General features: G+C 40.1%; 2 protein-coding genes across 2 annotated transcripts in view; one reads left to right on the top strand and one right to left on the bottom strand.

Moving 5' to 3' along the window:
• The window catches only part of btbd3a (BTB (POZ) domain containing 3a), a 176,087-nt gene that overhangs the window by 12,914 nt on the left and 136,248 nt on the right, over positions 1-26,925 (bottom strand). The window lies entirely within an intron of this gene.
• On the top strand, positions 1,797-16,418 carry si:ch211-133l11.10 (rho-related GTP-binding protein RhoU). Its single transcript, XM_022674527.2, has 3 exons — positions 1,797-2,198; positions 11,443-11,501; positions 13,930-16,418. The coding sequence occupies exons 1-3, from the start codon at positions 1,898-1,900 to the stop codon at positions 14,398-14,400; spliced, it is 831 nt and encodes a 276-aa protein (XP_022530248.2). The 5' UTR covers positions 1,797-1,897; the 3' UTR covers positions 14,401-16,418.

The following is a 26,925-nucleotide window of genomic DNA, read 5'->3' as shown; positions in this document are numbered from 1 at the left end:
ATGATATGATAACATATGTGGACTTTAGTTTTATATTTAGATAAAACACAATGAAGTCGCAATTAGCAATGAAGTGCAAAACATTTATTTTTTGCCAGCAGCATTTGTGCCTGAGTGCAAAACAAAAGTAAAACCCCCTTTGAGCAATATGGCTCATTTGAAGTGCTGCTTCAACACAAAGACAAAACACAAAGTAAAAAACATAAATATTTACTCTGTTTACTGTTCTTTTAAATTTCTGAACAAAATTAAAACTGTAACGTGTTAAACTCTTCTGCCACCACTAGATGTCTGTATCATGGCCTCATAAGAGGACACCAGGGCTTTGTAGAGCAAAATTTAGTGTTGTGGTCTAGACAACCCAAAATGTGATGTCCACACATGTGGACGCCAGGTCATAGGAGGTTATAGTAGGTATAGTAGGCAGCAAATTAATTTACAGGTATTTAGTGTAATTGTGTGAGGCTTTGCTTGTGTTAATAAAGTGCAGGAGTTTATATTGTTCATATTTTTATTTATGATGTTGGAAAAAAGGACTGTTTGGCTTTTTTATCTATTGGTTATATAGACTTGGAGGCTGTATATATCATAGTGGATCCAGATTTTTTTATATGCATTCTGCTTTTCTGCATTGCCTTTTTGGGTTTTTTAAAACAGCTGTCTTTATTAGAATTAGATTATTTTTGGTTTTATTTTTTTCTGGTGCAAGCGTATTAATAGCAGTGTTTATGGCCCTAGAATTGAGGTCGTGTTTTAGGATGTTAGCAGATTTAGATTCAGAATTTGGTGTCAAAACTTTGGCATTGATAAACATAAAAATAAACTTAAAATACATAGTTTCTGGTACTTATACATATATTTTTGCATATTTCCCTCCAGTATACACTGTATTTAACAGTGATATATCAGTGTAACAGCACTGTTGTTGTGTTAATTGACAGAAAATGTAGCTAATTGCTTTTTACAAAATAACAATTTACCCTATTTTTCTCTCTTTTAAGCATTTTCTTAAGAAAAAACACAATAAAAACATAAATAATCTCATATTTTTGGCTTTGCCTGGAAACCACTATTTAGGTGGTTTCCAGGCAACCGGCTGCCCTAGCAACATTTCCCTATCAACGACGCCAAGCCTCGGTCTCCCAGGGCAACAGCGGGCTTCAGCTGTCAGGCTGTGTCGCGCTACCTGTAGTCCTTCATCATTTAACCTCCAGCTTTTCTCTATTATTCTAGTTCTAGTTTATTATCCTCTAATTCAGTTCAGATGTGCAATATATATTTAGCATAATACAGGATATGTTATATAAATTTAGTTTAAACATACATTATCTGTCAAAAATTTGGACTACATGGTACTATAGACCATCTAGTTAGTGTACAGTTAATAGAGCCTATATAGCTAATATAGACTATATAGTTCATATAAACTATAAAGTACATTTAGCCTATATGGTTAATGTAGACTGTCCATTAAATATAGAATATACAGTTAATAGACTGTAAAGTTAATTTATACTATATAGTCAATATGAACTACAGTTATCATACACTACACTATAGTTAATATAGATAAAGTTAATACAGACTATATAGTTAATACATAGTTAATATAGGACATAAAGTTACTATAGATGGTGTAAAATTCTGTATTAATACAGTATAGGGTCATTTTTAGTGTAAAAATAGACTATACTTAATATCGATTATTAATTATAGACTATAGAGTTATTATAGAGTATATGGTTAATACATTAATATAACTTTAGTGTAAAATTAATACTGCATTAGTACAGTGTGTAGCATAGGCTGTGTGTATATTAGTTGGTGAGCGGAGCGGCTGCTGCGGGCTGATAAAGCCCCGCAGGCTGGGCTGTAATCCGCTTTATGCGGGACCCAGATGCGGACAGAGCCCCCGCACGCACGGAGAGGAGGGGGCGGAGCCGCGCGCCCTGCCGCCGCGCTCAGCTTCACTCAGCCTGGACTCAGACCCGCAGACATGCCGCCCCAGGACGACCAGCTCCCCCCGGTCCCGCCCCGGAGAGCCGGGAGCCCGGGCCCGGGCCCGCCGCCGCCGCAGCGCGCGCTGAAGTGCGTGCTGGTGGGAGACGGAGCCGTGGGCAAGACCAGCCTGATAGTGAGCTACACCACCAACGGGTACCCAGCCCAGTACATCCCCACCGCCATAGACCACTTCTCAGGTACTGCACTCCTCTTATACATATAACATTAATATATAACACATATATAATACAGAAAAAAAATAAGAAATCACTTCAGTTTCTGAATCAGTTTCTCTGATTTCGCTATTTATAGGTTTATGTTTTAATAAAACAACATTGTTGTTTTATTCTATAAACTACAGACAACATTTCTCCCAAATTCCAAATACAAATATTGTCACTTAGAGCATTAATTTGCAGAAAATAAGAAATGTCTGAAATAACAAAAAAGATGCAGAGCTTTCAGACCTTAAATAATGAAATAAAACAAGTTCATATATGAACTATATATATTCATAAAGTTTATATAAAGTTCTATAAGAGTTCCGAAATCAATATTTGGTGGAATAACCCTGTTCAAAATTAAATCAGTTCATCTTGGTTTGATGGCTTGTGATCATCCATCTTCCTCTTGATTATATTCCAGAGGTTTTCAATTTGGTAAAATCAAAGAAACTCTTAATTTTTATTTTGTCTCTTATGTACACTAATATAGAATATATAACACTAATATAGAATATCTACACTAATGATAACCAATGATAACCAGTTTATCAGAGAATATAATATGATCAGTACTTATGCTAATATGGATTCTATAGGCTAATTCATGACAATGGGGAGTGCATAGTTTAGATTGTATTAATGTATATGTCCTGTATATGTATATAATGTATTATTAATGTATAAATACTATAAATAATACAAATGTACATAAACAAAATAATGTATACTATATAATATCACTTCAGTTTTGATATACAGTAGATTATATTGTGATGTTATTGCTATTATGTCATATATGGACTAGACAGCATGTATTATAGCATCATTGTATTAAGGATTTTCATTTTGTTCATTTTTAGTTTACTATTTAATCTAAATAGTAAATCTAATCTAATCAAAATTATGTGAAATCTGATCTTTTTTACATTGACTTTCATTTTGGTGTTATTTTAGATTTTCCTGTTTATAATTTGAGATAACAAAGATTTTATAACTATATTTACAACTTAACGTTGTTTGTTATGCAGTTTAATACAGGCTACTGTACAATATACAATTATAATGTAAGTTAAATTGAAATCTAAGCTTTACATGGTACTATAGTAAACCTCATTGTTAATATATTATATATATATATTAATAATAATAATATCACCTTGTTGCTGTTGTTACATTTCATCATCACTATGCTGGAATGTTCACCTGGTCAGGTAGTAAGGTGTACAGCAGTGTTCATTTTCACTATAAGACTGTAAACAAACATGCTAATCTTAATCTCAGAGAGTCAGTGAAGGCTTTAGTGCTGCACAGACGCTCTGCAGCCTGGCAGCAGATGTTTGCTAACCGATTGTAGCATGGACTATATCTGGTTTGTATTAAGAGTTGCAATCACTTCAGGGATCGGGTCAGGATATCAATTATAATGTTCAGGTGAGGTGAGATGAAAGAACATTCAGATCCAGCTCCAGAATACAACTTGACTTTAATAATGCATGAGCATTATCCTGGCTGTACATGTGTGTATGTGTGTGTGTGTGGTTTATCTATAAAAAGAAATATAAGAAAAGCTTGAAATAGTAGAGAATACACTCAATGAACAGCTTACACAATGCTAAAACCTAGCAATTCACAGGTATAAATGTACAACATAAATACATAGAAACTAAACATCAATGCTACCAGTATTTTACTCAACAAAATATACATAACTAATAAGAAGGCATTTTAGTGAGAAATATTAGCCACAGACTATATTTTATGTCAAGTACAGGCCTACAGGCCTCGATTAGCTAATGCTAATTGGCTAGTAGCTCAATCTTCCAAAATAACTCAAATAAGCATTAAACTTGAGAAAGAATCATTGTACTTAACAATATTAATAATAATATAGCTTTAGATCTTAGATAAAACAAAGAAAACAGGCAAAAACAATCTTACTCACTTTCAATGGACGCACACAGTAAGAGGCACACGGTGAGACTGATTAGATGAAAGGCTGTGTCATACTAATACCTCTCTGAACCACATTGTGTAGGATTGTACACTAGTGCAACAGGGTCCACCTACTGGCGAAAATAAGAACTACATGCAAAACACTAAACACTAAGCTACAGACCTACTGAACAAGAGGGATGCAACCTGGTCAAATAACAATCTTTTGTACAGCCGCCCCCAAATTTGGTATCCAAATTTGACCACTAGGTGTCTGTATTGTCCTGAGGTAGGGCTGAGAGCCTAATGAGGCGTACGACTGGACGAGTGTAGGTACGGTCCTTTACTTGAACCACAGCTGTCCTCACACGTCCATCTGCTCCAGGTATGACACTCTTCACTGTCCCTACTTGCCAGAGGGCTCTTGGTGCCTGCTGATCAACAATAAGAACTACAGTGCCGACAGTAATGGCATCTTTCTCTGTCTGCCATTTCTGCCGAGCTTGTAAGGTGGGCAGAAAGTGGTGAATGTAGTGCTTCCAGAAATGATCCGCTAACACCTGTGAATGACGCCACCTTTTCCGACTTAACAGTTCACACTCAGGATAGACCACTTGTGGAAGTGAGGAGTCTGGCCGCCCCATCAACAAGCAGTTGGGCGTGACTGGGTCTGGGTCGGCGAGATCAGAGGAAACATAGCCCAGGGGCCTAGTGTTGATTATGCCCTCTACTTCGATGAGGACAGTCATTAACACCTCCTCTGGCACAATCTGAGCTCCTAGAGTGGTGCGGAGGGCGTTCTTAACAGATCTCACCTCTCGCTCCCATGATCCACCAAAATGTGGAGCATTGGGGGGATTGAAACGAAAGCGAATCTGTTGAGAAGCAAGGTGGTTCGTAATTGCAGGTTCCATGGCATGGAAGGCTTCATGGAGCTCTTTGCTTCCTCCCTTAAAATTAGTGCCTTGATCAGAAAGGATCTCATGGGGCTTTCCTCTGCGAGCTATGAAGCGTCTGAGTGACATCAGAAACGAGTCTGTGTCCATGTTCGGTAGCAGGTCAAGATGGATAGCTCGAGTGGTAAGGCACTTGTACAGGATACCCCACCTCTTTTCAGTGCGTCGTCCCACCTTTACAAGCATAGGGCCAAAGCAGTCGACTCCTGTTGAATAGAAGGCGGGTTGGAAAAGTCGCAAACTGGAGGGAGGTAAATCTGCCATTCGTGGAACTTGGGGGCTGCCTCTCCATTTCCTGCATTCCACACAGTTACGCTGGTGTTTCTTGACTGCCTCTCTGCCTCTTAATAGCCAATACTTCCTGCGCAGCTCTGCAAAAACACGCTCTGCTCCAGGGTGGTGTAGCTGGTGGTCATAATGCTGAATCAGGAGTTTGGAAACCGGGTGAGAGGAAGAAAGGAGAATGGGATGCAGAACATCTGGACTTAGGCTGTCACATCTACGGAGCCTACCACCAACACGAATTAAGCCTGAAGTCTGGTGATATTCAGGGGCTAGTGTGAGCACTCTGCTGGTAGATGGGAGAGCCTTTCCGGCTTTGAGAAGTGTCACCTCTTCAGGGAAGCTTTCCCTTTGTGCATGTCTCAGTAGTTCTAGCTCTGCTTTCTGATAATCATCAGCAGTGGGATGTTTGTCACTGACTGCTCCATGTAGTGCTCGCGCAGTAACTTCAAGTAGCTCTTGGAAGGTACTGAACTGCCGGATGTCGGGTATAGGTGGAACTGTAGCATCAGTTGTCAAGCCACAAAACACTGTGCTCCTCAGCTCCTCTGTTTCTTCAGTGACTTGGCCAGTTGGAGCCTCAGGCCACTGGTCAGATGACTGCAGAAGAAAGGAGGGTCCATGACTCCAGCGACTCATTCCAGTGAGCTGGGATAGAGTCTTCCCTCTCGTGATGTCATCTGCTGGGTTAGAGGCAGAGTCAATGTAGCGCCAAGCTCTGATGTCTGATAACTCCTGTATCTCTGCGACTCTTGTGCCTACAAACACTTTAAATCTGCAGGATTCGGATTGAAGCCAGTTGAGTACTGTGGTGGAATCTGTCCAATATACTACCTCTTGGATCTGGATGGTGAGTTCTTTAAGCAACACTGAAACTAACTGTGCTCCAGTTAAGGCTCCACACAGTTCAAGTCGGGGTATGGAGAGTTGCTTCTTTGGTGCAACTCTGGACCTGGCAGCTAGGAATGCGACTTGAACTTGTCCATTACCAGTATCAGTGCGCAAATATGCCACAGATCCGTAAGCGCGTTCAGATGCATCACAGAACACATGGATAGTCTGGCTGGCGGTGCTACAGTCGATGTTGTGATCAGTGTAGCATCTGGGTAATGTGATCTGTGACAGCTGAGGAAGCTCTTCTTCCCATGAGTTCCAAGCTTGAATGATATCTTCAGGTAGGTTGGGGTCATCCCAACCTCTCTTCTTGTCCCAGAGACGCTGCACAATGATCTTCGCTCTGGTTGTGTATGGGATAATATACCCCAGTGGATCATATTGTTGGGCAAGAAGACGGTAGATATTGCGCATAGTTGGTTTGGGACATTCACTGTGGTGCTGCTTATAGCGGAGTGTGTCTGAATTACACTGCCATAACAGTCCTAATGTGCGCTCTTGAGGGTCATCTGTCTGTTGAGTGAACCAGAGGGTGCTGTTCTCCGACCTTGAGTCTTTCGACAGGTTTTCAATTACGGCAGGAACATTGCTGGCTCATTCCCTGAGCTCAAATCCACCTTCAAGGAGTAATGTGTGAAGTCCACTCACCAGCTGCTTGGCTTGATCTTCTGACTGGAGGCTCTGCAAACAATTGTCTACATAGAAACTGCGTTCTATTGACAGGCGAGCATCCTCTTCTGGTGTAGTGTGTCTCTGGATGTGAGTCTGTAGTGCGAAAGTGGCACAACACGAACTACACGTTGTACCGAACGGGAGCACCTGCCACTCATAGATGATGGGTTCCTGGTCCACTTTACTATCTCGCCATAGGAAGCGAAGAAAGGGTTTGTCTTCATCCAGCAGCCGGACCTGATGAAACATTCCTTTCACGTCACTGCTGATGGCTACTGGGTGTTCTCGGAACCTGAGAAGGACTCCTAGAAGGCTGGCTCCAAGCGTGGGTCCAGGAAGAAGGTGATCATTGAGGCTCTGCCCGTTGCAATTAAAGGAGCAATTAAAGACTATCCGGTGCTTCCCATTGTGCTGGACAATGTGGTGTGGAATAAACCAGGAAGAGTTGCTCTCTTTTGTCTTGGCTGGGACTATGGCTTTAATGTAACCAGCATCAATGAGCTTGTGGATTTCCTTCGAGTAGATGGCAGCCTTTTCTGGGTCTTTAAGTAGCCGTCTCTCCAGCCCATGTAGCTGTGGCAGGACTGCTTCTTTAGATGAATGGAGACGGGGGAGGTTTTGTTTCCATAGTAATGGAGCTGCGTACCTGTTCACACCATCTACCATTACTCTGGTGGTCTTTTCCTCTAAGATACGGACTGCCTCTGCATCTTGTCTCGACCTGGTGACCAACCGTTCACTCCTGTATGGCAGCGTATCTAACTGCCAAAGCTTCTCCACATGACTTAGAAGCTCAGCTTCTGGGGATTTGCAGGTAGTGAAGAGGCATTGCTGTGGGGAGAGTTGTTGGCATAAGAGACTTATGGGGCCTTGTAAAGTCCATCCTAATCTAGTGTGAACTGCTGCAGGTCCACCTGGTGGGCCGAGACGTACTGGTTCAACTGGTGTAACTAGATGTGGGTAATCTGACCCAATCAATAGTAATGGCTGGGCCCCTTTAATAGTTGGCAGTGGAATGTCTCTGAGATGATGATACTTCTCCTGTAGAGCTTCGACTGGGTAGGTATGACAGGCTAGGTTCAACTCCTTGGCTGTGAAGGCTTTGTTGATTTGGTAGGACTGGTTAGGTTGTGAGGCAGGAGCAACTGAGAAGGAGACAGTGGCTCCATGGATGGTGCAGACTTCTTGCCGAACTGTGCAGAGGGTAAGATCTTCTGGCTTTCCTTTAAGGCCCAATTGAATTGCAGCATCATGTAGGAGTATTGTGCGCTCTGACCCATCGTCCAATATTGCATAGGTCTCAAGTACCCTCGAGCCGCTTTGCAGGAAGACTCGACACAACTTAAGTACAACTTGCCGGCTACTAGCTGGCCTGTCAATGTACAGATTCTCTACCACCGAACTCACAAGACATGTGCTTGACTCAGGTGCTTGGGTTCTATCAGTTGCTGTGGTAATCTGGCTGGTATTCACATTATGAAGAATATCCAGATGCCTCCTCTCACACTGTTTGCACTTGGCTTTGAGGTTGCACTTTGCTGCCTGATGTTCACGTCCACATCGCCAACATCGACTGTTTGCTTTAATCCACTCTGTCTTCTGCTCTACTGACAAGAGCTTGAAATTGCTGCACTGATTTAGATAATGCTGCTCAGTATTGCAGAAGGGACAATATTTCTTTGGCTTGTCTTGTGTGAATTCCTTCACAGCTGGATCCTTGTCTGTTCTCATCTTTGACTGCCGGGATTCACTACTGAGAAGAATAGCAGTAGATCTGTGTAACTTATAGTCTGGACGGCGGCTCCTGGGCGGAGCTTGTCTCTCTCTCATGAATGTACTGCTATGTTGGTCACTACTAACTTGAACTCGTACCTCGTACTCAAGCCAGTCGGCCATATCAGGCAGGGTTGGAACTGGAGTGTTGACTGGATTCACAAATCTGTGAAAGTTTGCTCTTAGGTCATGTGGCAACTTGGCTAAAAGGCGAGAGACATGTGAACCACACCGCAGTTCTGTCCATCCTTGACTTCCAAGTTGTTGCAGCATTCCCACTAAAGCACGAACTTGAAGGGCAAATGACTTGAAAGCTTTAACATCCCCAGCACGGATATTTGGTCCGTCCATCAGATTTGAAATCCTCTTCAGTGCCAACTGCTGTGGTTGACCATACATCTCAGTGAGTGCCCTTATAGTGTCTGTGAATGGGTGTGGACTGTTAGTGTAGGAGTCAGCTATAAGTAGCGCCTCTTCACACTTGAGATGGTCTGTGAGTATTTGAAACTTAAAGTGCTCTGGAGCATCATAAGGGAGTAAATTGTCCAGGGCTAGTTTCAATCTGGCAAACTCACGTGGGTCCTCGGACTTAAAATCAGGGATAGTTGGCTTGGGACCACGATAGGCATCTAGAGCTGGGTGTTTGTCATAGTGAGAAGCACAACGTGAAGAATAGTACTGCTGGTCAGGTGAGTATCTGTCTCCCCTATATCTCTCTCTGTCATATCCATGATGAGATGCATCATAATCGTCAGTGTGACCTCTGTTATCAGGAGAGCATCCCCTCTCAGGCCCATAGTAACGGCTTTCACAGTGAGATCTTAGGCTACTTGATCGGTAGGGCTTAGAGGGACTACAATCATCACTGTAGTATGGATGACTTGACTTGGGTGGAGGGATACTGTAAGAGCGGTGATGTCTGTCATCATGGTGATAGGGCTTGTCGTAGCTGTCGTATTCATCCTCATACTCCGAATGATACTTGGCACCTGGTATGGATGCTGCTTTGGGACGTGGCCGTTGGCTATCACTTGACTTATCACAAGTTCTTCTGTGTGGCTTACAGTCCTTGTGACGTGATGGTTCCTTCTCTGGACAATCCTCAACATCTAAATCCAGAAGCTTGGCTTGGGAGCAGGGAGATGAACTTCGAGAGGTCACAGGAGAATTGTCATCTTTAGTGATCAATCCTGCTTTCTGCAAGCTGCACTCGAGGTCCTCAATAGAGTCACAGCAGCGACCTTGTGGAGATGGAGGAACATCACTGTGCACCAGTGGGGCACTTACTAGCTGACGTGGGTCTTTAGGACCACTAGATGGCGTCGGCCTACTTGTAGGTGCTGGTATAGTTGATGTATTGTCCTCTCCATGCTTGTGCAGTGACCGAGGTTGTGAGGCCTGCCCAGGAGATTGCTGGATCATGTCTGTAAGACGCTGGACATCTCTGCGTAGTTGGCAATTTTCTTCTTTCATGCTGCGGAGAAATCTAAACACTTCAGATGAAGATGCTTGCTCATCATCCGGTACATGACACCTTGGGGTGTAGCTGACTTCATAATCCTGTAGATAGGATGGAATGTGTCTCGATCTCTGTGGCCTGTTTCTGTTTCTGACATCTCTCTCTTGTGACCTGGACATATTGACTGTAGTGGTTGCTTGAATCCGGCTCGAAGGACCAAAATTGTAGCATGGACTATATCTGGTTTGTATTAAGAGTTGCAATCACTTCAGGGATCGGGTCAGGATATCAATTATAATGTTCAGGTGAGGTGAGATGAAAGAACATTCAGATCCAGCTCCAGAATACAACTTGACTTTAATAATGCATGAGCATTATCCTGGCTGTACATGTGTGTATGTGTGTGTGTGTGGTTTATCTATAAAAAGAAATATAAGAAAAGCTTGAAATAGTAGAGAATACACTCAATGAACAGCTTACACAATGCTAAAACCTAGCAATTCACAGGTATAAATGTACAACATAAATACATAGAAACTAAACATCAATGCTACCAGTATTTTACTCAACAAAATATACATAACTAATAAGAAGGCATTTTAGTGAGAAATATTAGCCACAGACTATATTTTATGTCAAGTACAGGCCTACAGGCCTCGATTAGCTAATGCTAATTGGCTAGTAGCTCAATCTTCCAAAATAACTCAAATAAGCATTAAACTTGAGAAAGAATCATTGTACTTAACAATATTAATAATAATATAGCTTTAGATCTTAGATAAAACAAAGAAAACAGGCAAAAACAATCTTACTCACTTTCAATGGACGCACACAGTAAGAGGCACACGGTGAGACTGATTAGATGAAAGGCTGTGTCATACTAATACCTCTCTGAACCACATTGTGTAGGATTGTACACTAGTGCAACAGGGTCCACCTACTGGCGAAAATAAGAACTACATGCAAAACACTAAACACTAAGCTACAGACCTACTGAACAAGAGGGATGCAACCTGGTCAAATAACAATCTTTTGTACACCGATGATTAGCCTACTTTTACTCTCTGGACCTTTAGAGACCTGCTGCACTAAACCACCAGGTCTCCCAGAGGTCATATCAGGACTCAGCAGTTAGCACCCTGTTACACCAACAATACATCACTTCAGACTGGCTGAGTGATCGCTGATCAGATGTATTGATTATTGACTGGGTGATTATTGATCATGTGACTAATTCTCCATCTTTCAGCGAGGGTGGTGGTGGATGGGAGACCGGTACAGCTTCAGCTGTGTGACATGGCAGGACAGGTGGGGGAAATCTTGATCACTCTCTCTCTCTTTTTCTCTCTTTCTCTCTCTCTCTCTCTCAATTCAAAGAGGTTTTATGACCATAGTAAACTGCTGTGTTAAAGCATCACTTAATTAATTGATTGATTGGAAAACAAAAAAAAATCAGTTAATATCAATGCATACATAAACAGTTCACATATAAGGTTAATTAGACAATATTTACCATTGTAATTGACCGGTGGATATTTGTGTAAATTATATAAAGCTCTTACTCTTTATCTCTCTTTCTCTCACACCCTCCGACTCTCTCTCTCTCTCTCTCTCTCTCTCTCTCTCTCTCTCTCTCACCCATCATTTCTCTCTCTTTCTCTATCACACCCTATGTCTCTCTCTCTCTCTCTCTGTCACCCTATGTCTCTCTTTTACTCATCATCTCTCTCTCACCCATCATCTCTCTCTCTCTTTCTTTCTCACACCTTTCGTCTTTCTCTCTCTCTCTTCCTCCATCTCTCTCTTGCTCTCTCTCACCAATCATTTCTCTCTTTTTCTCTTTCTCACCTTCCTCTATCTCTCTCATTCTGTCTCTAACCAATCATTTCTCTCTTTTTCTCTCCCTCCATCTATCTCGCATTCTCTTTCTATCCCTCTCTCTCTTTCTCACCCTCTGTCTCTCTCTTTACTTCTCTCTCTCACCCATCATCTTTCTCTCTTTCTTTCTCACACCCTCTGTTTCTCTCTCTCACCGATCATCTCTCTCTTTCTCTCTCTCTCCTTCTCTCTTATTCTCACTCTCTTCCTTTTAATGTTACTGTGCAAGTAAGCAAACATGTACTATATGGACAAAAGTACTGAGACACCTGCTCATCCAATCAAGAGAATTAAAAAGAGTTTATCCATCTTTTATTAGAGTAACTGTCTCTACTGTTTAGACAGTAAAATCTAAACTATTATAGATTTTGTAGTTGTAGCCATTGTCATTGTGAGGATTTTATTACATTTGGTGACAAGACAAGCATTAATGCGGTCAAGATGTTGGATGATTACCACCCCAACTCATCATCATCATCATTATCATCATCATTATCCCACCTCATCCCAAAAGTACTGGATGGAGCTCCTTCATGTCCAACAGTTGACGCTCCTTTAAGTTTGTCTGCGAGTTCAAACTGTGAAGATACACCAGCAGCTAATTTAAGGGAACAGTAATGAATATAGTTTATTCTTTATTTTGTTTATTGTTGATGTAAAAGCTGGGCTGTACCCGCACAGCACTCCTGCATGGTTAAAAATCATCATGGTTAAGGATTGGGTGGCTGACTGTTGACTGTTGTCAGGGTTTTAATCAGTCAGTGAAGCACCTGTATTTCCCGCTGCCAAGACAGAAACATGGCATATGAGTTTAAGAGCTGTGGATGATGATATCCTGTCCTGGGAGTCCTGGATAAATATTTATTCCAACAAAAGCAGAAATAAGAAACAAGAAATAAGCAGGTGTCCCAAAGTTTTTGGCCATAATATTTGTGTGGAATAAATCAAATCAGTCCAATTCTGTGCTTGTTACAGTGTATATAGTCGTGAGAGGAACAAATAACTGAATGGATAAATGGATATTTTCCCATTGTTTTATTATTTTAATCACAGAGGTGGGAAACAAAGGATGGGTCTCTAAACGTAAGCCCTCATCTGATCAGTCAGTCAGTGATTGATTAGCGCTTCATAGACTCTAGTATCTTGTCTTCTTGTTTGAGTAGTTGAGTTAAGTTGATTTTCCCCGACATACACTATTCTAAACATGCTGTGTTCTAAATCTTCTTGCTGTATTTTCACTGTATTTGTTATTTGTACAGTGCCTTCCATAATGTTTGGGACAAGCATATGCACTTGTTCTATTTGCCTGTGCCTTTATAATTATTATGCCTTAATAATAATTCATTTCTCCACCATCTTCCCCCTTTCTGAAGACATAAAGATAAAATACACCCTAAAGTTAACTAGTAATCCAGCAGCAGCAGCTAGGTTACTGAACTTTAGTACTCCTGATGATGGATCAGGTGCTTGTTGAAGGGTTTTCCCAATTCTTAGGGGAAGGATTTCACCCCTTCCTTTTGTAATTCTGATCCAAATGGAAGGTTTACACTCGAAAAGAAGGGGTAAGGGCCAAGGGGTGAAATGGGATTGGGCCTAGACTTTTGACACAACTCTGGGTCTCATTTTGACAAACGAAAGTAGACTCAAGTAGCCTAGAATACCATCACTTCTAAATACCTGTATGTCCCAAACATTAAATAAGTGCACTGCATATTAGACATATTAGAAGATATGCTGGATGTAATGTGCAGTTTCTAGAGAACTTTCTCTAGAGAAGCCACCAGGTAAATGCTTTATTCTGTTATTTATATGTACAGGATGATGCCCTTACGCATAACCTTACACTGTATCCTTACAGGTGGAGTTTGAGCGCCTCCGTCCACTCTGTTACCACAATGCTGACGTCTTCCTGCTCTGCTACAGCATCGTCCTTCCGACAACCTTCCGCAGTGTGGCAGAGCGGTGGGCTCCAGAGATCCGTCGCCTGTGCCCGGGGGTCCCCGTTATCCTAGTAGGGACGCAGTCAGATCTGAGGGAGGACGTGCAGGTCCTCATTAGGCTGGCGGCGGAGCAAGAGCGACCGGTTAGCGAGGAGGAGGCTGAGCTCTGTGCTCAGAACATCGGGGCCATGGCCTTCACAGAGTGTTCAGCACTAACCCAGAAGAACCTGAAGGAGGTGTTCGACACGGCCATCGTGGCGAGCCTGCAGCATGTGGAGGAGGTGCGTGAGGAGGGACTGAGGGGGAGGCTCACGCTGAGGGAGAAAACGCCTGAAAAACTCAAACAACTCTCAGAGACCTGGTGGAGGAAACTCAGCTGTTTTGTGTGAGAATGTTCCACACAAGGACACTCTTGTGGAAGGGTTCACTGAAACTGAAGGTAACAAATCCAACAATGGTCAAGAAACTTTCCAGGAACTACACTCACTTATCTACGAATGGTTGAGAAGCTTTTCAGGAACTACACCCATTTATCTACCAATGGTTGAGAAGCTTTTAAGGAACTATATTCATCTATCTTCCAATGGTTAAGAAGCTTTCCAGGAACTACATCCACTTATTTACCAATGGTCAAGAAACTTTGCAGGAACTACATTCACTTATCTATCAATAGTCGAGAAGCTTTTCAGGAACTGCATCCACTCATCCACCAACAGTTGAGAACCTTTCAGAAACTCCACCCACTTATCCACCAATGTTCCAGAAGCTGTTCAGGAACAATTCTCAGAGACCTGGTGGAGGAAACTCAGAGGACGTTCCACACAGGGACATGTGAGGCATGTTTCTGCCAAAGTTCTAGAAGAGTTTACTGAAACTGAAGGTCACAAATCCAACAATGGTCGAGAAGCTTTTCAGGAGCTACGCCCACTTATCTACAATGATTGAGAAGCTTTCCAGGAACTACACCCACTTATCCACCAATCTTCTAGAAGCTTTTCAGGAACTACACCCACTTATCCACTAAAGGTTCCAGAGGATTTTCAGGAACTACACCCACTTATCCACCAATGGTCGAGAAGCTTTCCAAGAACTACACCCACTTATCCACTAAAGGTTCCAAAAGCTTTTCAGTATCTACACCCACTTATCCACCAACAGTTCAAGAGGCTTCGCGGGAACTGCACCCACTTATCAACCAAAGGTTCCAGAAGCTTTTCAGGAACTCCACCCACTTATCCACCAATGATTGAGAAGTTTTTTAGCAACTACACACACGTATCCAACAAAGAGTACAGAAGCTTTTCAGGAACTACACCCACTTATCTACCAAAGGTTCCAGAAGCTTTTCAGAAACTACACCAACCTATGCGTCAATATTCCAGAAGCTTTTCAAGAACCACACCCACTTATCCACCAATGTTTGAGAAGCTTTTCAGCAACTACACACACTTATCCACCTAAGGTTCTAGAAGCTTTTCAGAAACTACACACACTTATCTACTAAAGGTTCCAGAAGCTTTTCAATAACTACACCAACTTATCCTCCAGTGGTCAAGAAGCTTTTCAGAAACTACACCCATTTATCCACTAAAGGTTACGAAAACTTTTTGGGAACTACACCAACTTATCTACCAATGGTCGAGAAGCTTTTCAGGAACTGCACCCACTTATCTACCAAAGGTTCCTTAAGCTTTTCAGGAACTACACATACTTATCCACCAATGGTCAAAAGCCTTTCCAGGAACTACACCCACTTATCTACCAATGATTGAGAAGCTTTTTAGGAACTACACCCACTTATCCACCAAAGGTTCCAGAAGCTTTTCAGGAACTCCACCCACTTGTTTACCGATGTTTGAGAGGTTTTTCAGCAACTACAAACACTTATCCAACAGTTCTGGAGCTACACTCCACCAAGGTTCCAGATGTTTTAGAAGAACTGAAACTGTAACTAGGCTTGAGTTTGGACAGTTTGGTCAACTTTAACCTAGAAGTTAAAATCAGTCCTGGTAAAAAAGAGTAAAAAAAAAATCTTTACAGTAAGTTCATAAACTGACCTGGTCATGGACGTTTTATGGGATATCTGGAATGGCCTAGATGAATATCCAAGTTCAAGATTATGGGTGGTGGAGAAGGAAATGAATCCACTTTGTACTAACATATTACTTACTATATATATATATATATATATATATATATAACTGTTTTAAAATGTTTTTTTTACAATACTATTTATACTATATCATGTTATTTATTTTATACCTGATGATATTTAAGAAAGTATTTAGTTTTGGAGACCCCTGCACTTAAAAATGTGAATTAAATGATAAAATAGAGGATTGAATGAAATTTTGTTATTTACATGACATGGATTTTTTTTATTAACTAAATAAAGATTGAAACAAGCTACAGACTCATGTGAATCATGTGGATTAATCAGACAAAAATCGGTGGGATAAACACTTCAAAGAGTGTTAGTTGTATATACAGTGGTGTGAACAGGTGTGATCAATAATCTGGTGATTGACTTCCTGTGGTTTTATTCTATAAACTACAGACAACATTTCTCCCAAATTCCTCAACTAATGCAAAGAAAACACGTTCACAAATATTCATAAAGATTTAAGTGTTTGGTGGAATAACCCTGATCACAGTTTTCATGCATCTTGGCATCATGTTCTCCTCCACCAGTCTTACACACTGCTTTTGGATAACTTTATGCTGCTTTACTCCTAGTGCAAAAATTCAAGCAGTTCAGTTTGGTTTGATGGCTTGTGATCATCCATCTTCCTCTTGATTATATTCCAGAGGTTTTCAATTTGGTAAAATCAAAGAAACTCATCATTTGACATATTTGGTTTCCCAGAACTGTATATTTAAGTGGGTTTTCTTCGGTGTAAATTACTTTTTTTAGATAAAGAACTTTACACTAATTAGACATAAGATTAAAACCACCTGCCTAATAATGTGTATGTTCATCTGGTGTCACCAAAACAGCTCTGAACCACTGAGGCATGGACTCTACAAGACGTCTGAAGGGCTGGAACACCATGTTTTGAGGGGTGAAGCCTCTATAGACTCATGCATCAATGTCCTGAATAAGATGTTTTGACCAGTCGTCCAGCCATTACAGTGTTTTCAACACATCAGCTTCAAGAACTGACTGTTTTATCGCTGCCTAATATGTAGATCCCACTCTTTGAGCTATATACTGTATGATTTATGTAGTAGGTTTAGTAGTAGACGATATTAAACAGATTAAAAGAGAGGCACTATTCCTTTAAATGTGTAAAATTAATTTTTGGTATAGTAAAACATGATAAAAAGTACTTATCTTCAAAACTTCAACTACTTTGAGCTGGACAACAGTGGAAAAAGCGATTTATTGGGACAAATTATGCCCTGTGTCACCCAGTCTGAAGGGTGTTTTGGACAAACTGTTAAAATTTCTGGATCTCTGAAAGCTGTGGGAGAACGGAGGTGCGCTGTTCATCAAAGATAAGATTATCATGTTTTACTTCAACAAAAGCCCATTTTACACCAGAGTTCTCCTTTAAGACTTAATATTCAGTGTTTTTCACCTGAATAATTCAGTATCTACTATGAAAGTAAAGTGTATATGTTCTGTACTGATGAGAGCGACGAACTGAATGTGAAGAAAAAAGGCCCCACATTCAGACCCTCAGGCTTAAGAGGTTAAAATGAAAGCAGGTTTAAACCCTGACCACTGACTGGAGATCAGATTCACTGATAAAATCACTGTTGTTGTAGCAGATCTGGCTTTGTGATCTCTGCTCCCGGGTCAGCGCCGGGCTGCTGCTGCTGCTGCTTCGGCTGCTGCTGCTGCGGTTTGTTCCTGTAATGGAAGTGGACAGGGGCCACCTGGAGGGAATTAGTGAGCAGATGGTGGTTTGGTTTTTCTCTGGAAGGATCTGTAAACCGCGCTCTCCACCTGTTCCTCGCACATTAACCCACGACTTTCTGCACAAAGTCAACAACACAGGAACTCTTCGCTTACAGCCGGCGGACAAAAGCTCAAAGCACAGCTTTACTGTTTTCTTTAGTATCTCGGAGATGTTAAAGTGGTGGATATTTATGCTGGTTTCTCTCTGAGGGGATAAGGACACTTGGGGTGACCTCTGACCTTGAGACGAAGAGCTTGTTCCTAATACTTAAAGCTAGTTTTAACCTTTTAACCTAACTCCAGGCTCTGTTATTAAGTTTTTAAACCTAAGACCAAGACTAGCAGTATGAACAACCACAAACCAGAAAACGTTAAGACTTAATGAAAAAAAAAAAACATACAATTTGTTATATTGTGCTGTACTAGTGCATCTCAAAAACACAGAGTGATCTATTTTAAGCCTTTATTTCTTTTATTGTTGATATTTATGGCTTACAGCCAATTAAAAAAAAGCAGAAATCAGTGTCTCAGAAAAGTAAAATATTATATAAGACCAATTGCGGTACTATTGGCCGACTGACACTGCACTAACTTTAGACTTGATAATAAAACACAGTGGATCAACACCAGCAGATGACATGTCTCTCCAAACCATCACTGATCATCAGTAAATTTTACATTTCATTTGTAAATCGAGGGATCAGAGTCTGGAGGAAGAGTGGAGAGACACACAGTCCAAACTGCTCGAGGTCTAGTGTGAAGTTTCCACCAATCAGTGATGGTTTGGAGAGACATGTCATCTGCTGGTGTTGATCCACTGTGTTTTATTATCAAGTCTAAAGTCAGTGCAGCGTTTTCCCACAAAATCTTACAGCACTTCATGCTTCTCTCTGCTGATAACAACTTTTATGGAGATGCAGATTTAATTTTCCAGCAGGACTTGGCACACTGCCCACACTGCCAAAAGTAATGCCAAAACTACCAACTGGTCTTATATAATATTCAAATTGTCTTATAACTTTTCAGTATAAGACAAACATGACAGATTCATCTGACCATTATATACATTAGGTTTCAACATGGCCTTTTTTAATCTTTTTTTTTTTTTACTAGTCCTTTTTTTATAGAATTTGTCATGAGAATAGATATATAATAATATATGTAATGAATATGAAAATTAATGTAACCAGATGAAACGTAAAATATATTGGGTTTATAACTTTTTCAGGTGATGTTTTATTAAAAGTTTAGATAGAACTTTACTATATTTCTGAAAACATACAGGTGTCTGTCTGTGTTCCACCTCTAGAGGATGCTGTTGTGCAATACTTCAGGTACAGTGCTGTTACTGGATGATGACTTTTAACGTGGTCATACTGCATTACTGTGAATTTTGAGTCAATATTAGTATGAACATGAGCTGCAACATAGCAAAGATCTCTCTATTTCTCATTATTCACGATCAGCCATAACATTAACACCACTAACAGCAGGTAAGAAGTGAAAAACACTGATTATCTTCATCTACAGTGTCTTCTGTAAAGGGACTAAAAATTAATGCTTTAAAACATCAGACAGGTATTGTTTTTTGTATATATACATGTATACAAATACATATTTATAATACATATTTATTTGTAAATGTATTTCATCTTCCAGTTTGCTAAGTAGGCTGACCAAAAACACTCTATTGGTTACTACATGGGGCACCAAAAACCCTGTTTTTAAAACCTTTTAAAAGGCCTTGTCTCATATACCGACTAGGGGTGTAGGTGATACCAAACCCTTTTTTATGCAGTTAAATAATTCATTTACATTCTGTAAATCTCCTACAGGACACATGGAGAAGCTGCTAGTTTTCTCTCTACTCCACTAAATAATTCCAGATCAGTAACAGGAATCAACCCAAATTCTGCAGGTTTGAAAATAGACGTAAAAACTAGACAAACATTAAGAAACTAAAAGTTTGGAGGCATGAACTGTTTAATTTGTATTGACTTCAAAATAAAGCTCGGAAATAGACAATATTATGATTTTATTCATTATATTTTTAAAGATGCAGATTTACTTGTCTGTTTCTCAATACGTTCTATTACAATTATGATTTTTTAGTAACGTTTCTTATCAAACATGAAATATTTTGGTACCACTTTAAAATAAGACTACCTTTATAAAGGGTTTATAAATGGTTTACACTTTATTATTATTAATGGCTACTAATTAGGTTGTAAATGCCTTAAAAATCATTAATAATCAGTTATAACACATATGTAGAAGTGCAACAATACAGATGGCTGTGTAATATAGTTCACTATTTGGCAAACAACAGGTCATTGTTGCCCTTTCTACGTATGTGTTATAACTGATTATTAATGATTTTTAAGGCATTTACTCCCTTTATAAAGGTAGTCTTATTTTAAAGTGGTACCAATATTTTGTTTATGCTTGAATAGAAATTCTCAAGATTTAGCAGTGTAATGTCAGGCAGAGAATTGACAAAATCCTGGCCTGTTAGAGGGGTAAAACATTGTAATACTTAAAAAAAAAATGGTCGCAATTGCACATATCAGTACATACAACATTAATACACATTGTTAAATAGTTAAGTAATGTCTGGACTAATAATGAATTAACACTAATCAAAACATCATTAAACATTTGTGGATTCTAATGTTTAAGAATGCTGTAAATCCTGTTAAGTAATAATGAATTGAGACGTTAGTTTAAAATGCTAGTATATATAGTTCTGATAGTAATTGTATTATTGTATTAACTAAATGTGGACCCGTTTGTGGTGCTGTTAGTCTGAGAGTGCATGAAGAGCCTGAAACATCTGAAACTTCTGAAGAAGCACTTCAGGCTCTGCTGGTTGGGGTTTGTATGCCCCCTTTTGGTCATGGAGACCCCAGGCCTAAACTGAGCCCTTCAGGGGCTAAAATAGCTGAAGTGGGATAAGAGCTCTCTCTATCTCTGTCTCTCTCTCTCTCTGTATCTCTCTCTTCTTTCTCTTGTTCTCTCTATTTTAGCCCCCCCTTACTGTACTGTTTGACTGATGTGTATTTACAGTCAGTATGTGTACAGTATATGTGAGTGTGTCTGTATATTTTAGTGTGTGTATATGTGAGTGTGTGTATATATGAGTGTGTGTATACTTGAATGTGTCTATGTGTGAGTGTGTGTGTATATTGTAGTATGTGTATGTGTAAGTGTGTGTTTATATGTGAGTGTGTGTGTGCGTGAGTGTGTGTGTATGATCCAGTGTGTGTATGACCTTACAGTATATGATGTCATGGCATTCCTCCAGCATGCCGCATTCTGCATAACACTGAGGAACGGCGGGCCGTTGAAAAGGTTTGATGACTTCATCTAAGCCCCATTTAGATACACAGAAGCTTCAGGGTGAATAAATGGACTGGATGCAGCTTAACACATATAAACAATATAAATAAAAACAAATTAACAATAGGGGATGAAAACCCAATATACTTATTTAAAATAATCAACTTACTCAGTTTTGCATAAATGCGTTTACAGATTTACTTATGACTGTATTTCATAACCAACAAACAGCAACCTTGCAACCACCTGAAACACCACTGCAACCACCTTAGTACCCATATAAAACACCACAGCAACCACCTCAGCAACCGTCTGGCATACATTACCATAGCAACCACCTGAAATATCGCAAAAACTTGAATTGACTAAAACGACACACTAATGGTTACCACATAGGGTACCACAGAAACCGTCTGGTAACCTCCCAGCTACCACCAGAACTTACTGTGGCCACCCTCTTCTTCCTAGGACAGCATAGCAACCACCTAGAACACCTAAGCAAATACCTAAAAAATACCTCAGCAACCACTTAAAAAATCTAAATAATGAGTTATGGCCACAGCGACCACCTACAAAACTAAGCCAACCAAAGTTAATGCAACAACCCACAGTTATTTTAACAAGTCACCATATCAAACACCCGAAATATCAAAGCAAACACTATAGCGACCACCGGGTGCATTTTACCAAACACATAAGCAACAACCAAGAAAAACCTTAGCAATTACCTGAAATACCTCAGCAACTGCCTTTCCAACCCACTGATCAACCACCTAAGAACACATTGACAACTGCCTTACCAACCACCTAAGCAACCACCTAAGAACACATCAGCAACTACAGGAAATATCTTAGCAACTGCCTTACCAACCACCTGAACAACCACCTAAGAGCACATCAGCAACTACACGAAACATCTCAGCAACTGCCTTACCAACCACCTGAGCAACCACCTAAGAATACCTCAGCAACTGCTATACCAACCACCAGAGCAACCACTTAAAAACACATCAGCAACTACATGAAATACCTTAGCAACTGCCTTACCAACCACATGAGCAACCACCTAAGAACACATTAGCAACTAAACAAAATACCTTAGCAACTGCCATACCAACCACCTGAAATATCTTAGCAACTGCCTTACCAATCACCTGAACATCCACATAAGAATACCTCAGCAGCTGCCTTAGCAACCACCTGAGCAACAACCTAAAAACACATCAGCAACTACACTTAACAACTACTTACCAACCACCTGAAATTTCTAAGCAATTGCCTTACCAACCACCTGGAATACCTTAGCACTCTTCAGTAATACCACGGCAACTGCAAAGCAACACCACAGCCACTACCAGGAATACCATATCACTTTGCTTTTTTTCCACTGTAACACTTAGTAATATAAACGGGCAATTGACTTATAATACGAGTGAGTTTTGAGTCAGTGGTCGTTCTAATCTCAGTGGAACGTGTCTGAAGGACGCTCCGTGTTAAACGTTGATGGGCAGACCCCTGCAGATGTGAGGGACAGAGGTCAGGGTGGTAAACTGTGGAGTGCTCCTCCTCTAAGTGTATCTGAACCCACAGAAACATGATGACTCCACACTTCAGACCCCAGCAGCTGCACCAGCTCGTCTACAACAGGTGGGCTCTCCAACTGCTGGTTCTACAACTGGCTCCTTTCAGACTGGGCTGTGGTGTGGCCAGTAGTTTCTCTCTCACACACATGTGTGGATCAGGGGGGGATTAGTGTGGTAAAAACAGTGGTGGCGTGTGTTTAGCGTGTGGTGAACAGCTGTTCGGCTGCTGTTCGCTCGCCCTCTCTCTCTGTAATCTGGGGGGTTTATGGGTTTATCTATCAGCTGTCTGCTTTGATACCTCCTACTGACAAATAATCATATATTCTCTCTCTCTCTCTTTTTCTCTCTCTCTTTCTCGTTTAATCTGATGTTTTGCACTGGATTAAAACACTATTACACTTTTATATTCAATAATTGAGGCAGATACTTAAATTAAATGATTACAGCTGTGGTCTGATTAGAAACAAAAGAACGTAAAAGTGCCTCTACAATGCACTCAAACACAATTCTCCATCTGGCAACCACCCAGCTACCACCAGAAATACCATAGCAACCCCCTTATTCCTATTCCAGGAACAGTGTAGCAACCACCTAAAACACCTAAGCAACCACCTTATTTTAACCCTCCTGAATACCATAGCAGCCATATACAGTATATACACTATTTATTCGCTTAGTTATGCATTTATAGATTTGTTGATATATGTGTTTCTACATGAATGCGTTTACAGATATCTGTGTTTTATTTATTTTTTATATCACATGGGGTACCAGAGAAACCACCTGTTAACAACCTAGCTACTGAAAATATTAAAATAAATATATATATATATATATATATATATATATATATATATAAATATATATATATATATATATATATATATATATATATATATATACATATATATATATATATATATATATATATATAATTTTATATATAAAATAAGATGACATCAATCAAAGAACTAGTGACTCTTTCTGGTATATTTTATGTATTGTCAACTGCAAATTATGGAAAACCCGGTGTAAAATGGCGATAAATCAAATACAAATACCTGCTAATGTAATTTTTAAACAATTTTTAAACAATTTTTAAACAAATCAATTCAAATTAAATCAATTTCATTTGGGTAAAATGTATTAATGTAAAAATGTTTTGATATATGTGGTGTAAATGTTTTTATGTTATTGTTCACTGTTGTTTTTTGTGGTGAGTATGTCAAATAATATTATGTAATGTTTTCAGAAATACTTAATAAAGTTTCTTTTTAAAAAAAAGTGAAAATACAGCAGCAACCATCAGGGCTCCCTTACCAACCAAAATGAAAAGTCTATTAAAGTAACCACCATAGCAACCACCTCGAATGGCACAGAAACCCACAGTGCACCAAAAGAACTGGTTTTAGCATCTATGGTGCAAACCTTTTATATGTTTGCATGATCAATTATGTTGTGTGAACTAATAATATGTTAGAAGGAACCATATATTCCTCATACAGCATGAAAAATATCAAAATTCCCGTAAGAATGATGTTTTTCCCTTCCCCTCTATTGCATGAACTATCAGTGGTTCTTGCATAGTTACAGTTATAACTATGTTTGGTTAGAGTTTTGATTTTAAATATTAAAATTGAGCAATGTTTATGTAATTTGGTTTCATCTGTCCACATTATAATTAGCCAGTAGTGCAGTAGAGGAACATCCAGGTGCTCTTTTCCAAACTTCAAACGTGCAGCTATGTTTATTTTTTTGGACAGTAGTGGCTTCCTTCATGGTGTCCTCCCACGAACTTCATTCTTTTTCTATGTTTTCTTATTGTAGATTTGTCAACAATAATGTTAGCACATGCCAGAGATTTCTGTAAGTCTTTAGCTGACACTCTCTAGGATTCTTCCTCACCTCATTGATCATTCTGCGCTGTGCTCTTGCAGTCATCTTTACAGGACTTTACCACGCCTAGGGAGAGTAGCAGCAACAGTGCTGAACTTTCTTCATTTGTAGACTGTCTGTCTTACCGTGGACACATGAACATCAACACTTTTAGAAATACTTGTATAACCCTTTCCAGCTTCATGCAAGTCAACAATTCTTGAACGTAGGTCTTCTGAGAGCTTGATATTTTGTGCGAGGCATGATTCACATCAAGCAATGCTTCTTAAGAACAGCAAACTCAAAACTGGTGTGTTTTTTATAGGGCAGGGCAGCTTTAACCAACACATCCAATCTTATCACATCCTGGTTCCGATTATCTCTTACAAAAGTCATTAGTCTAGGGCAGGGGTGTCCAAACTACGGCCCGCGGGCCATTTGCGGCCTGTTTCCTTTTTTGGAGCGGCCCGCGAGGTATTATAGAAATAGAATGAAAGTTGGCCCGCTGTTAAGCAGGTATTTATAATGTGAGATTCAAAGTTTGAACGCTAGGTGTCAGAAACGGGCCAAAGAGTCTAAAAGTGGAGAGAGTGTGCATTTCTAGCCCAGAAAAACGGGCCAAAGAGTCGAAAAGCAGAGAGAGTGTGCATTTCTAGCGCAGAAAAACGGGCCAAAGAGTCTAAAAGCGGAGAGAGTGCGCATAGCGCAGAAAAACGGGCCAAAGAGTCTAAAAGCGGAGAGGGTGCGCATTTCTAGCGTAGAAAAACAGGCCAAAGAGTCTAAAAGCGGAGAGGGTACTCAGTTCTAGAGCAGAAAATCGGGCCAAAGAGTCTAAAAGCGTAGAGGGTGCGCATTTCTAGCGCAGAAAAACGGGCCAAACAGTCTAAAAGCGGAGAGAGTGCGCATTTCTAGCGCAGATAAACAGGCCAAAGAGTCTAAAAGCGGAGAGAGTGTGCATTTCTAGCGCAGAAAAACGGGCCAAAGAGTCTACAAGCGGAGAGAGTGCGCATTTCTAGCGCAGAAAAACGGGCCAAAGAGTCTACAAGCGGAGAGAGTGCGTATTTCTAGCGCAGAAAAACGGGCCAAAGAGTCTAAAAGCGGAGAGGGTGCGCATTTCTAGCGCAGAAAAACGGGCCAAAGAGTCTAAAAGTTGCCGTAATTAAGGAGTTTAATATTAAGAGACATCATGAAATTAAACATCAATTTGAAAAATCTTAGTTTACACAACACTGTCAAAGATAAAGATAGTAAGTCAAGTAAAATGGTGTGTAAATGAAATATCAGGTATATAAAAAAGTATTATTTAAAGTGGTATATTTCATTATTTGTTTTATTACAGAGTCTGTGACCCAGGAAATATATTTCTCCTTCTGGCCCCCAACAAAAAAGTTTGGACACCCCTGGTCTAAGGGTTCACATACTTTATCCCCCTCACTGTGAACATTAACATGTTGTGTTCAATAAAACCATGCAAACATATATATTTTTTTGTATGGTATTAGTTTAAGCAGATGGTGTTTGTCTATTGTTGTGACCAACTTATTCAGAAATTCAAGTAATCCCAAAGGGTTCACATACTTTTTCTTGCAACCTTAGTGTATCTTTATTATTCTCAGTAACGGGTTAAGAACATCTGTCTCTCTGTGGAGAGAGACAGACGACTAACAGGTGGTCTCTCAGAGCTGTTGTAAAATGCTCAGGCTGGATCTTCTCACACTCGCCTGTCAAACACTGCATTACATCACCCCCATACATCCACCCATAACCACAACCAACGAGCTTCCATCAACTCCATCAGCTGTGTGATCTCAACAGCTCCGTCAGAACCTCCATACACCCGCCTCACACAGATACACAGCAGCCGTTTCTGTCGCTGCTACGATTAGCAGTTATCTCACAGCTGATGACAGAACGCTAATGGAATACATGACAGTTTGTTGGACAGTGTGAGAATCTGACCAATGACTGAGCAGCTGCTGAAATGATGCTGCCATACATTTACCTTAAAAGACGAATGTGGGAGCTTGAAATAGTGTCACAAACATGGTGATCATTCAGATAAATGTACGCTATTTTAAAATAAAAACGTTGATAACTTTGATAAAGCTTTTGGAGTTTAACAGTTATTAAACTGTTGGTGTTTTATAATAAAGCTAGTCAAATATGTCACACTTTTAATGTCACAGGTTAGCACAGCACTGTTAGCAAACCCT

Source organism: Astyanax mexicanus, chromosome 21 (genome assembly GCF_023375975.1).
Source record: "Astyanax mexicanus isolate ESR-SI-001 chromosome 21, AstMex3_surface, whole genome shotgun sequence".
Taxonomy (NCBI): domain Eukaryota; kingdom Metazoa; phylum Chordata; class Actinopteri; order Characiformes; family Acestrorhamphidae; genus Astyanax; species Astyanax mexicanus.
This window is presented reverse-complemented; position numbering and strand designations above follow the sequence as displayed.

Excerpts from the sequence above, each read along its gene's own strand:
- si:ch211-133l11.10 (XM_022674527.2), top strand. The coding sequence starts at position 1,898 with ATGCGGACAGAGCCCCCGCACGCACGGAGAGGAGGGGGCGGAGCCGCG. Across the intron at positions 2,199-11,442 it reads CGCCATAGACCACTTCTCAG|CGAGGGTGGTGGTGGATGGG; the intron begins GTACTGCACTCC and ends TCCATCTTTCAG. Across the intron at positions 11,502-13,929 it reads TGTGTGACATGGCAGGACAG|GTGGAGTTTGAGCGCCTCCG; the intron begins GTGGGGGAAATC and ends GTATCCTTACAG.